Source organism: Centroberyx affinis, unplaced genomic scaffold, assembly GCF_046629955.1.
Source record: "Centroberyx affinis isolate AG114_WGS23_722 - 3 ecotype Tasmania unplaced genomic scaffold, CSIRO-AGI_Caff_v1 ptg000025l_1, whole genome shotgun sequence".
NCBI lineage: Eukaryota > Metazoa > Chordata > Actinopteri > Beryciformes > Berycidae > Centroberyx > Centroberyx affinis.
In genome coordinates this window covers 205,089-217,294 of record NW_027278739.1, presented here as the reverse complement: position 1 = coordinate 217,294, position 12,206 = coordinate 205,089, and the positions used below count along the sequence as shown (strand labels likewise).

The following is a 12,206-nucleotide window of genomic DNA, read 5'->3' as shown; positions in this document are numbered from 1 at the left end:
AACCCTAACCCTAGTGGTATCCTAGGTTTTGTGCTCCATGATCTAAATGTTGTTTCAGAGGCTTTTCCACCCTGAGAAGAATACAATTCTGGGGAGTTTTTTTTTTACATTTTTTAGCATGAAAATCAAGTTTAAAGATATTGAATACTGGCAGAAAATATTTGCTATTAGCTGCTTCAATCCAAAAATATTGGTATCAGCCTTGAAAATCCAGTAATTGTCATATTCTAATGTAAAGTGGTGGAGAAAAATAAGTCTTCTGATGCAACACGGCCCAGGGAGGAGCAAGAGCTTCCTATTGGGCAGGGCAGCTGTGACCTATAACCAGAGGAACAGGAGGAGATAGGGAGGCAGGTTGTTATTGCTCCCAGCATCCCCCTCAGGCACAGGAGCCAGGGCCGGGATGCTGCAGCCAGACACTATTACTCTCAGATAGACCAACCAATTACTCCAATATTACTACTCCGGCAAAAATGACAGCCTCCAGTCTCAACGCAAGTACTGGAAGAGAGAAAGGGCCAGTGTGAGAGAGGGAAATGAAGACGCAAGAGAGGGAGAGAGAAAGGAGATAGAGGGCTCATTTGTTTATGGGCATCCGGTATCCTCCCAGTGACGCGCTGGCAAGGGTGTGTACTGCCGTAATCGACGGCACCAAGAACAACAAACCCGCCCATAAACATGACGGAGTGAGAAGAGGAGCAGCCGTGTCTTCACTCACTGACAGCGAGTTGTGGCTGAATGTGTACGAAAACATAACTTAAAGATGAACTGAGTAAGGTTTTTCACTGCCCCATAGCACAATATGACCATAATATATCTGTGGGGTTTGACAGGGTAGTTGATCAATAACAACAACTCAACCATTACTTGGCCAGGTGGTGAGATTTCTGCCTTTCAAAACTCCCGTACTCTGTTTTGGAACAAAAACTCCCTGCTCATTAGCATTTCAAAACACTTTCACACTGCTCTTCAGAAGATGTTTTTCTGCTCTAATTAGGTAGCTTGCTCTAGTGTGAAAATGTCACACTATTGTTTGTGTCAATTACACCATAGCTCAAGGGTATGGGAGGGGTGTGTGCATGCGGGTTTAGATGAGACAAGATCTATCAATGTTGTTGCAATTGCTACTGGTCACCGATAGAGGTTCATAAAGGTCAAAGATTACTTAATGCGCCATTATGAGGAAATGTTCTTGGACTGAGTGTTTCTTTCATACATTTGACCAATGAATTGCAGAGTGCTTAGTGCTCAGATTGTGGGTTTCTGTTTTGGTTGTTGGGCGGATTTGGGTGCTAATTTAGAGTGCCCAGCTGCCACCAGGAGGACAAACTCCATCCAGCTGGTACGTCAGTGTCCGACCTTCAACAAACCCCCACCCCCCCCCCCGCTCCCTGAGACATGAAAACAGAGAAACAAAGCAGCGGGAGCAATGTCTTTAAAGGTCTATCTTTCATAACTTGCTGTGGAGGGGGTTTGTGCAAGCTATACGAGTGCTGCTGTGTATTATTAAACGCCTGTGAACATGTTAAATGGATTAGCCATGGAGGACTGGGAGAGACAAAAGGGTTTTTTTTTAATCACTCAATCAAGCTGTGAGTGTTGCACAATGCTATGCAACATTTAAGAGAATTGAAGATGACACACTTGTCAGCAGCCAAATCCACGCCATGTGTCTGCGTGTAGCATACTGGACTCTAGTGTTGACTGAGGAGGCTAGATGTCTGTGCACATCTACAGACAGCCGAATCAGTGAACCCAGTCGGTAAATCAGCCAGTCAGCCAATCAGCCAGACAGTTAGTCAAGACAAATGGGTGTACGTGCTTGACAGAGGGTAGTATGTTTGCTAAAATACAAGCCCCTTGTGGAATATGCTTGAATAAAACAGGCGTTGATGGATTGTGCATGTATGTGTGTTTTCATGTATGTGTGTATGAACTGGATGAGAGCCAGATAGTTAAGTATCATGATATGTCAGGGAGGAAAAACATTCCTGGTGTTGGTGAACTTTCTCCCTCTGCAAGCTTTACCATCAGGCTGCTGAGAGTGACAGCTAAGTCTACTGAACCATAGAGGATACATACCTGGTTTCTCTGTTCCTAGGACAGATTCATCCCCATCTGAAACCATCCTCATTGCAGCCTCGGCTCCAGTCCAGCTACTGAACTTTACAAGACTGAGAGGTTCAATTCTGACCGAGCTGAGATCAATTCTCACTCCTTTTCCATCAACCAAAAGTCTACTGTGTTTACCTCTCCAGCTTGTACAAAAAACATTAGCTAGGATTTTAACTGGTACAAACAGACAGAATCATCATGTTTCTGGCATCTCTTCATTGGTTCCCCGTTTGGATTCTAACCGGTTTTAAAACTTTACTAATCACTTTTAAAGCACAGTTAGCTCTGAAATCATTGACCAGGTAATTAGGCTCAGAATCATTATCATCTTTTAAATTACTTGAAACTTATTTTTATTCTTATTCTTGCATATTATTCTTATCCTTGTATAATGTGATACATGGTGGTGTAATGCGTGGATTTTGATTTTATTTTTTTCATTTCAGTGTTAAAGCACTTTGTAAACTGTTTTTAAATAAGTGCTAGACAAATAAAGTTTATTATTTACTTAACCTGTCCCTTCTATTTGTCTACAACAAATAGAGCGTTCCCTTCTTCTACCTTTCTCTTCTCCAGTTTTAACCACATCATCTCCTCCTCTGCGGCTCCTCACAGTTGAATAAAGAAATAGACCCTTTAAAACCTGTTAAATAAAGCTTGAGTCCAATCATACCTGTTGGAAACTTTCTCTCAGATGACTCTGGTCTTCAGGATGGCAGAACTCCAGGATGTCCTTCCCCAGCAAGTCCTACAGGAAGGACAGTGTTAGTAAAAACATGACTATTCAAATTATCTGACTCATGAATGACACAACTAGTGCCATGAATCAGACGGGAAAACAAGGCAGCACCATCTGTTTGGCACATTGGAGACATCAGATTTGAACTTCAAACTTCTGTGGTGAATTTACAGTTATATTCCACCTCAGTCTTTTTAGCAGTTTTTTTTTTATTTCAAAATAAAATGAATCATTCCTCAAGTGGTCAAATCGTGGGAGGAGAGGTCAACGGGGGTGAGACATTGATTAAAAGACTATTATGCAAAACCCTTTTCTTAAAGGTGACAGGTTATTGCGGGTGTTAACTGCAGGTGTTATCATAAATTAAATGTACGGCATTTAATTTAAGATATACGATAAAAGCAGTGGAGTAAAAGTCAAGAAAAGTTCTCTACGATATTAACAAGTACAAGTACCTGAAAGCTGTGCTCAAGTACACAGAGTTTTTCCTGCCTCAGAAAAGGGCTTCGGTGCTACTTATGCAGGCCAGCAAACGGTGGCTTATTTAGACTACCATAGGAAAATAATTGTAAAAATATTTGTCGATTATGCTAGCAAGTGAATTTTAAGTGGTTCAATGAGGGGTTTCCTGTATTCTGACCGTTTTATAACAATTAATAATATGAAACTTGTGAAAGCAGAATTGAACCAGGCTCTCTCTCTCTCTCCCTCTGGCGTCTGACGTTTTGGTGCCCCAAAAAAATTTAGTACAGCATCTGACTGAAATTGCTAAGTTACCTTCCACCTCTGGGAGACATGAGATCTGAATTACAAACTTCTACAGAAATCCGATCCCCACTTAATATTTCAGGCATGTTTTCTCATAAGCACATAAAGTGAACGGGTAGGAACAGAGGTCAACAAGGTGAGAAGCTGACAGGCCAAACGCATGCCTCTAACATACCATTCCAGGGAACAAATGTTCTTTCAGTCTAGCCTGCTTATCTTTCCTGTCAACGCAATAACTCACATGCACAGTTGATAATGCAAAGCTGTGCAAAGCGATAGGACGTCTGCAGAACACGAGGAGTCAATGTCAGAACATATAGACTAAATACAGAGGAGTTGGGGAAACACACAAGAACACTTAGTTCCAAAATTATCACAACTGGGTTATTGCAAAAGAGTATTTTATCATGACATAAACAGACACACAGCAACTTAACACAAGGTTAGAGGTCACAGAATGCCCTACAGGGATTCACCTTCCCTTGAAAGGAAGTGTTTGGAATTTAAGAGGCACATGAAAACATCGGAGGTGGTCATTTCACTTTCTTTGAATTTTTAAATCTTTGGTCTAAGGAATTAAATCTAAGGGCACTGATGCTACTTTGTCTGATCACTTTTTTCCTCAAAAGGGGAAAGGCTACATTTGATATATATCTGCATTAAAATTAAACTGTGGGCATAAAAATTAATCAAAAGCTCCTGAAAGGTCAATGTTACCAGCTCAGATATAAATATGTTCCAAGGATAAGTCAAATTTTCATTACACATGAAATTGAAAAATACATGATAACACTCCTATCCCCATTATGCATTTTCATGACATTCAAAGTGCAAAGTCCCTATAATCTCCTTTGCTAACCTGAGGCTGATAACCAATTACGTTGATGCAGCGGGGGTCGACGAAGGTGATGACACCGTCAGAGTTGTGACGTGACAGGAACTCTGTGGGCACTGACAGGCCGTTCATATCCATAGAGACCGGAGAACTGGTCACCTGAGGGAAGGCAGACGCATATTAAAGAACAGCAAATTAAATGAGGCGTGATAGATGGATGAGAGAGGCAAACTGCAGAGAAATAGGTGATGAGGCAGGCGTAGTCCGCATGAAGATGGAATATTTTATTTCTTATCTGAGACAAAGGAGGCCACAGAGGCACCATGTCAGTGCAATTCATTTGCATTGTTTTGCATCTCGAGTCTGAACTCCGACAGTGTAAAGTCACGCAGCAAGAAGGGTCTGATCAAAAACAGCTTCTAATGCAAGACATTCCTTGAGGATATACAAAACAGATGTATGCAAAAATAGACACCAACAAGTTTGAATTTGTTGTTAAAATCAACTTCTCAGAAACAGACTAATCCATGTCCAAGTCCACAAGTGCTGTTTTCCACAGCCTTGTAGAGCCTGCTCTGCCTCTAGCAAGCACAGACCAAATGACACTTAGGCAAACATTAGTCACTGCTAAATTATTAGTACACATGAAATCTGAATGATTTGCTTAGTTGCACTTCTAATACATCTTTCCAAAAGCTGTTTTGCGTGTAAATTAAAAGTAGCGCAACAGAGGGCTTACAGCTGATGCTGTAAGTTGTAAAGGAGTCTCAGTGGATTGTGGCAGGTAGTAAGAACAAAACATGTATGATTAATTAATATTTACATTTATGTGGTATGGCTCAGCTTGTGATAACATTTACCCATAAAAAGGGGGAAAACAAAGAATCAAACAAGAAGGAAAACAGCTGTTATGCAGGCAATTGTGGTAATGTTTCCAAAGCCACGCTGGGCTTCAAATACCATTGTATGGCAGTAATTAGTGTTAGATGGATAAATTGGTTTGCCAATGCTGGTCTTCTACTAAAATTAAGATACTGGCCAGTGTCGTAACCAAAACCTGAACTGCTTCCAATGCAACATTTTTTTTGTTTGATTCATTATTATTATTAGTAATAGTTGTAATATCCTGGATTTCAATGGAGAGTTTCAGTGTCCCATGGTCTAAATGTTGTTTCGGAGGCTTTTCCACACTGACAAAAACAATTCTGAACAGTTGGCATGAATCAAAAAACGTTAAGATTCAGTGTGGGCCTTCAAAATCCCATATCGGTCAAATCCTAGGGCTAATGCAGTTATTGTTGCAGCCCTAGTTCCAACTGCCTGTTTGTTCCTGTATGGCGCTGTGTAGCGACCACATTGTCAGCATCACCACCTCAGCCTCGATAAAGCCAGCCAATATGCCTGTGAGGACAGGTTGTAGATCGGAGTTAGATTACTAAGCAGTAACACTCAGAGTGGCCTAACACCGTCTGGGCAGACACATAAGGTCTAGGTTTAGACGAGGGCCAGGGGAGGTCAGGTTAGACTAGTGATGTGAGGAGCGAGGAGCTTGGCAATGAGATGGGAGGAGATATGGGGAAGAGATGAGGGAAGGCATGTTCCCCCTGTCTGCTCCACTGCATTGATCCTATAATCCTGAACGAACCATCTTCCCTGCTCATCTCAGGTCAAGCAGACAAACACACACACACACTCAGAGGCACACACACAGAGTTGCGTTTTTCTCATTTCTCGAGGGGCATCAAGGTGGTTCAATTGATTTTGCCACCTTTTATAACACTGGAACAGGAGTGTGACAACACACACACACACACACACACACACACACACACACACACCTGCAGTCTTCCGATGGCCACTAGGCAGTATTTGCCGGTCTGACCTGCCTCTGTGTCTTCTTCTGGTATAGTCATACCTGAGGGAGAGGGCGGGAGGAAAGGAGGAAGAGAGAGAAAGAGAGAGAGGGTGAGGATAGAAGGTGATGGAGAAACAAAGAGGGAGATGAGTACAGTGCAATATAAGACATGTCCCATAAAGTGTAAACACTTATTTCTCCATTTGCTACTTGAACTTTGCGGTGTTGAAAGGTAATCTACTGCCTGACACAGCCACTACTCTTCTAAAATGATGTATGAGTCATGGTTTTCCCATCAAGCCTCCACGCTGCAAGATAAATTTCAAGCACACTGCCAGTCCCCCCCTCTCACACAATTCACTCAAAACAAATATTCAAATACCACTCTTCTGTCCAATAAATTAATCCAGGGAGGGAGGACAGAGGAAGGTACAGAGAGACGAATCAATTCCATTTTGATAGCACTTCTCCAATAATAATTTTTCCACTGTTTGCTCTGCAGCCCTTGCAAAAGCAAACACACAGTATCTCAATAACTCTTGGTCACAGTGGGAATGTCATAATCCATTGCCAGCTTTCCTGTCACTGCCTGAGACAGCTCTCTTTTTCATCTCAAAGTACATTTTTATTAAGGATTGGTATGACATTTCATATTCAAGTAATAAAGCTGGGCGGTGGGAGAGACTGCTGATAGGATCTGCTGGCCCTGCCTTGGGTACAGAGGTCTGTATGGGTGTCTTAATCACTGTCCAGTTCTGTCCTGTCTCCTGTTATTTTTCATGATAGTAGAGTCCAGACTAGGTCATTTATGAAAAATGTGATATAGTGATATAGTAGGCGTTGGCCTTTAAAAACCCATAGTCTAACCCTAGTCTGGATAGTGATACTAGTGATATGAGGCAAAATCCACAGCCCATCCAAAGGCCACAGGGGTATTGATAGCATACAATCACAACAAGATCTGAATGGTGAACAGCATAACCTGCAGTGATTACAGACCCAATTAAAAGGGAGGGTGGCATTTCATTGTGCTGAATTTTCTTACTAATTAGCCTCTCTTCTTTTCCTCCCCCTAATGATGCTCCTTGCTAGATGCTGAGGCGCTCTATCATAATGGCAATAGGGACCAGATGAGCTGTGCTCCACATGAAAATAAGATGAAACCCAAATCTCATTTGTGGCTACATTCCTCTCTTTTAACACCAATTCAGTGACCAGATGGTCAGAGGAGCGGCTGCATGGGTGTAAAGTATGCAACGTATCTTTGTTTTGAGCTTGTGTGTGTGTGCGTTACAGTTATCCATCTGCCTTTTATGAGTGTGTGTCCGCCTCGTCTTATGACCATTCGCCAGCCGCATTCTGTCCAGAACATTCCAAAGGAGTATTTTTAGGCTCAGGAAGTGAAGCATGTGTCAATGATTTTGACACACATATGGTGTGTGTGTCTGTTTGTGTTATACCTGGAAATGTTCCAGTGTGACCTCAAAGCACTATGATTCGATTTAATGCTGTGATGCTTGATGTTGTTCAATTCCATCACCCCAATTCACCGCATCACCCAACTAGACACCTGGTTTGAAACTGATGGGAATTCCACACCAAGGGGGGTGCATACCGATCCCTGTAAACACTGTGTGTCCGTGTGTGTGTGTGTGTGTGTGTGTTTGTGCACCGAAGTCAGAGAGTGCATCTGAGGCCTTGTCTGCTCTCTGAACTGGCGTGCCTCAGGTCTGCTGTGAACTAGGTTCAGACCGATATATGAGGCTCATATTGTCCTTTTATTTAAGATCAGATTTCAAGTGTCATCATGTCAGTGTCGTCCACCTCTGATATGATCGATATGATGCAGCTTGACTGATTCCATAAATGTATAGTCCTGTTTATTTATATAGCTTAACCTGAATTGATCAGATTCCACACACGTATGCATTAATTGTTCTGTACTTCTTGGGTATCAATGGTCGAATTCAATGAAATTAAATATCAGCTAAAAATATTGGCCTACAAAACCTTTTATCATTCAAACCGTAGGAACAGATTCACTCTGATTCTCAGTGGCGTAGAATAGGAACGTTGGCTGAAGCAGCTCAGAGATAAATACTGGACCGTCTGAGCAAGAAGCCTTGACCTGGGCTGATCTGAGACGTGGATGGGACACCAGACCCACGCAGCCCGTCCTATAGCTGTGATCAAAGCCTGGTCCTGATCCAGAACCTTGTAGGGACCACAGCTGCTTTAGGTTAGACTAGGCTACGCTCAGGATATGGCCTTGTGCGGGGCGGGGCGGGGGGGTTGGGGTTAGAGGCAAGATCATAGTTGTGAGTTTAGGACCTGTGTGTGTGTGTTTTGAGTGTTTACCTGCAGGGGGCCAGGCTTTGATGTAGCCGGTGCAGTGCACCACAGAGTACTGAGCCTCTCCTTCCTTTGAGGGTCCAAGGCCATTCCTGTCAATGAAACACAGAAACACACACACACACACACACATCATCAGTTTGGTGCCGAGACACAGCTGTGGAAGCCACTGGGATGTCAACAATCTTTTTTCCCCACAAAGAAACACAACAGCCATATTTCAACTGACTTGTTTTCAGAGAAGACACACAGGACGATGGGGTGTTACTGCTTAAGATTGAGGGATGCTGGAGAGGGGAAAGGCAGAGGAACGGAGGGGAAAATGTCATGAATAGGAAGACCGAGGGACAGATAGAGAGAGGAGAGAAGGAAAGAGAGACAGAGGGAGATGAGGGAGCCGGAACAAATGATAATGGAAGAGAAACAGGTTTAAAGAAGAAGTTTCTGTAGCTTCACCTGTATCTCTTCCTCATGTTGGACAGACGGTTTAGGGAGATGTGATCCAGAGGAGCACTGCCGCACCTGGACACACACACACAAAGAACACAGCATCCATTATTAATCCAGAATTATCCAGCTTTAGGGCTGCAACTAACAATTATTTTCATTGTTGATTAATCTGTCGATTATTTTCTCGATTAATCGATTAGTTGTTTGGTCTATAAAACATCAGAAAATGGTGAAAAATGTCGATCAGTGTTTCCCAAAGCCCAAGATGACGTCCTCAAATGTCTTGTTTTGTCCACAACCCAAAGATATTCAGTTTACTGTCATAGAGGAGTAAAGAAACCAGAAAATATTCACATTTAAGAAGCTGGAATCAGAATTTTTTTTCTTAAAAAATTACTCAAATCGATTAATCGATTATCAAAATAGTTGGCGATTAATTTAATAGTTGACAACTAAACGATCAATCGATTAATCGTTGCAGCTCTATCCAGCTTTACTTTTTTTTTGTCAAATTACGTTTTTAAGGTGATACACAGTAGGTAGCATTTATAGATGTGAAGCAACTCATGGACAAAGAAAGAAAGAAAGAAAGAAAGAAAGAAAGAAACTCAGACAGACAACACACTGAACCAGGAACAGTGAATCATTCACTGGCCTCCTCTCTGCAATACTGTTGAACTGTGGAGGCTGCTTCACATCTACACGGTGTCCTTGTTAAACTTCAATCCAGAATTGATGTTAAGCTTGTGCCAGTGTTTCTCAAAATTAAGAACACATTTTCATTGAACCCTGTCGCTTCCTGTCACAAAAAGAATGTTTCTTCTTCAAAGGTTTGCTCTTTGGCTTTCCTGAAGAGGATAAGCCTGGAAGTGACTTTTCCATCAGCCTTTCAGTTCTTCCAACATGCCATTGTGAACTCTTTAGCTCAGACTGCACTGGAAGAAAAGCACCCTCTCTTCCTGCTTTGTGCTATAAAGCAGGGTCCCTTTGTGCTGTAGAGCAATCCAGCAGATTTCCCGCCAAATCCGACAATCCAACAATGTATAATGAAGTGTAGAGGCCTGCAGCGGCTGCCAATGTTCTTGGCGCCGCTCTTGTTTGTTTACCGTAATTATGCTAATGTCTCAAAATTAATGTGGTAATGCTTCATTGATTTTACTAAACGTAGCACCTTTATAGGTCCTTTACTTCATGGGCTAGTTTCAAGATACTACAAATAAGGAAACCCATTTAAACCCCATTATAAAGCATAAAAAAACAGGGTATGAATGAGAAAACAAGACAGCTTTTTTTTTCATTTCTTGAAAAGATGACTTATGACACTCGAGGCTTGCTGCTGTGCTGCTGTGTTGGGAGTTGCGCTGGCCTGGCATTTGCCATCACACTGTTTGGAGTAGTGTTTGGCTGGGTTACCATGAGCTGTAGAGACGCATTTCCTCAACCCTGTGTGATCAATCTGAAAAATGAGGCCTGATTACAGGTCCTCCCTGCTAAATGAAACCCAAGTCAAATAGGTTACAGATTGGACTTTGTTCACTGGAGGCAATGACCAACAGAATACAGTTGGTGTTTTTCTATGGAAAGCCCCGTCTTGTGGTGCGATGGACAGAGGTTGAGCATTACATAAGAGGGCCTGGAGCGAATAATGGCTTCCCTGAAATGTTGTTGGACTGCAGATCATGCTGTGCTCTCCTCAACCATGTTTATGTATGTGTCACAGCGCTGGTTGTGTTTCACTGCTTGCTAGCAGTCTCTTTCAGACAGTCCCACCAGCATGCTGTTTTAATTTTACAGAGAGCCTCAAATAGAAAAAGAACATAAGAACATACCGATCCTACAAATTCCTAAGAGCATAACACACTTTGGTTATCATGCAACTAGTTGGCCAGCGTGTGAGGGATCCAGACAAAACAAGCCCCAAACAGCCCCTGATGATGCTTACACAGCATTAAGAATGCCAGAGCGTGTCTGGAAAAAACTGGGAAATGCATGTTATTTTGTTAAGCTAAACACAAGCTCTTCCGACCGTTCAAAACAGTCTCACTATCAAAGCGGTTTCTATGTAATTTTGTGGCCAATGAGGGATGTGGGGCAGATGTAACATCCTGAAACATAAAAAAGACAAAGACAACAAAGATAACAAAGATCAAGTCTAATTTTGCGAGAGACAGGGTTTGCAAGGGTCATGGGCCAAGGAGTGGATATGGAATGATGCGCAGGGGGCCGAACTCCCACAGACGGCAACAATTATCGTAACATAAATGGCAGGCATGAGGCATACCAACTATAATTATCTATGAAGTATGGAAACATCAGTCATTCAACCAATAAATGCTGGAGAGCAGAAATATTCAAGTCATCACGTCAGGGTGAAAAAGCATATGGCTTCAAGTTCATGTGGTGTGAAATAGGTCATGGGTGCACGAACATCTCAATTTGAAAAGCAGGTATGAGTCATATACTGCATTATTGCCTGGTGGTATTAGGGTGTCTGGTGTGCGCACGTTGTCACGGCTGTCTGGGCTCAAAGCTAGTGTTCCAGAAGAGGGATTCTGCTGTGGTGCAGGTTTGCATAAGACTGATGCTCGTACACCATGTTGACAAAATACATCAGGTTCCCTTAAAGCTGCAACTAGACAAAATCGTTATAATACAGCCATCTTATCAGCCTAAATCACACAGCTGGGCTGCAACAGAGAAGAGCATCCAATCTCCCCAAATTGAGACGCCACAGATTTGGCCTACTTGCCCAAATTAAATTCTGGTGCCAGTATGGACATTGGCGGGAAATCTTCTCCACACAGGAAGTGATAAATCAAAACTCAAAAATCTCCTAAACAGCAGTGAGTGAGCGCTCTGTCCAAAGAAAGCTGGACTCACTAACAATGGCTGAACCTCTTCACCACCTGCACCCCCATCAGGCACTCAGAAGAAGACATTTAGTTTACTGGCGTCCAAAAATTCAAATAGTTACCTCTCAGTGCCAGTTTGGGCTGCCAACGTGTGAAGTTACACAATACAGCTTTAATACTGTGTGCAACTTTAAAGTAACACTTTTTTTTAATTTTTTGTCATAGATTATATCATCCTTT

The 12,206-nt window shown here is 42.3% G+C and overlaps 1 protein-coding gene across 3 annotated transcripts in view; it reads right to left on the bottom strand.

Annotated features, from left to right (window-relative positions):
* arnt2 (aryl-hydrocarbon receptor nuclear translocator 2) overlaps positions 1-12,206 on the bottom strand; it is a 57,743-nt gene that overhangs the window by 18,926 nt on the left and 26,611 nt on the right. For all 3 annotated transcript variants that reach the window (XM_071515076.1, XM_071515068.1, XM_071515061.1), the window contains 5 exons: positions 9,121-9,186; positions 8,671-8,756; positions 6,296-6,372; positions 4,482-4,616; positions 2,789-2,863 (listed from right to left, as the gene is read on the bottom strand). In XM_071515076.1, coding sequence (XP_071371177.1) covers positions 2,789-2,863; positions 4,482-4,616; positions 6,296-6,372; positions 8,671-8,756; positions 9,121-9,186 — 439 coding nt within the window. The remainder of the gene's footprint in view (positions 1-2,788; positions 2,864-4,481; positions 4,617-6,295; positions 6,373-8,670; positions 8,757-9,120; positions 9,187-12,206) is intronic.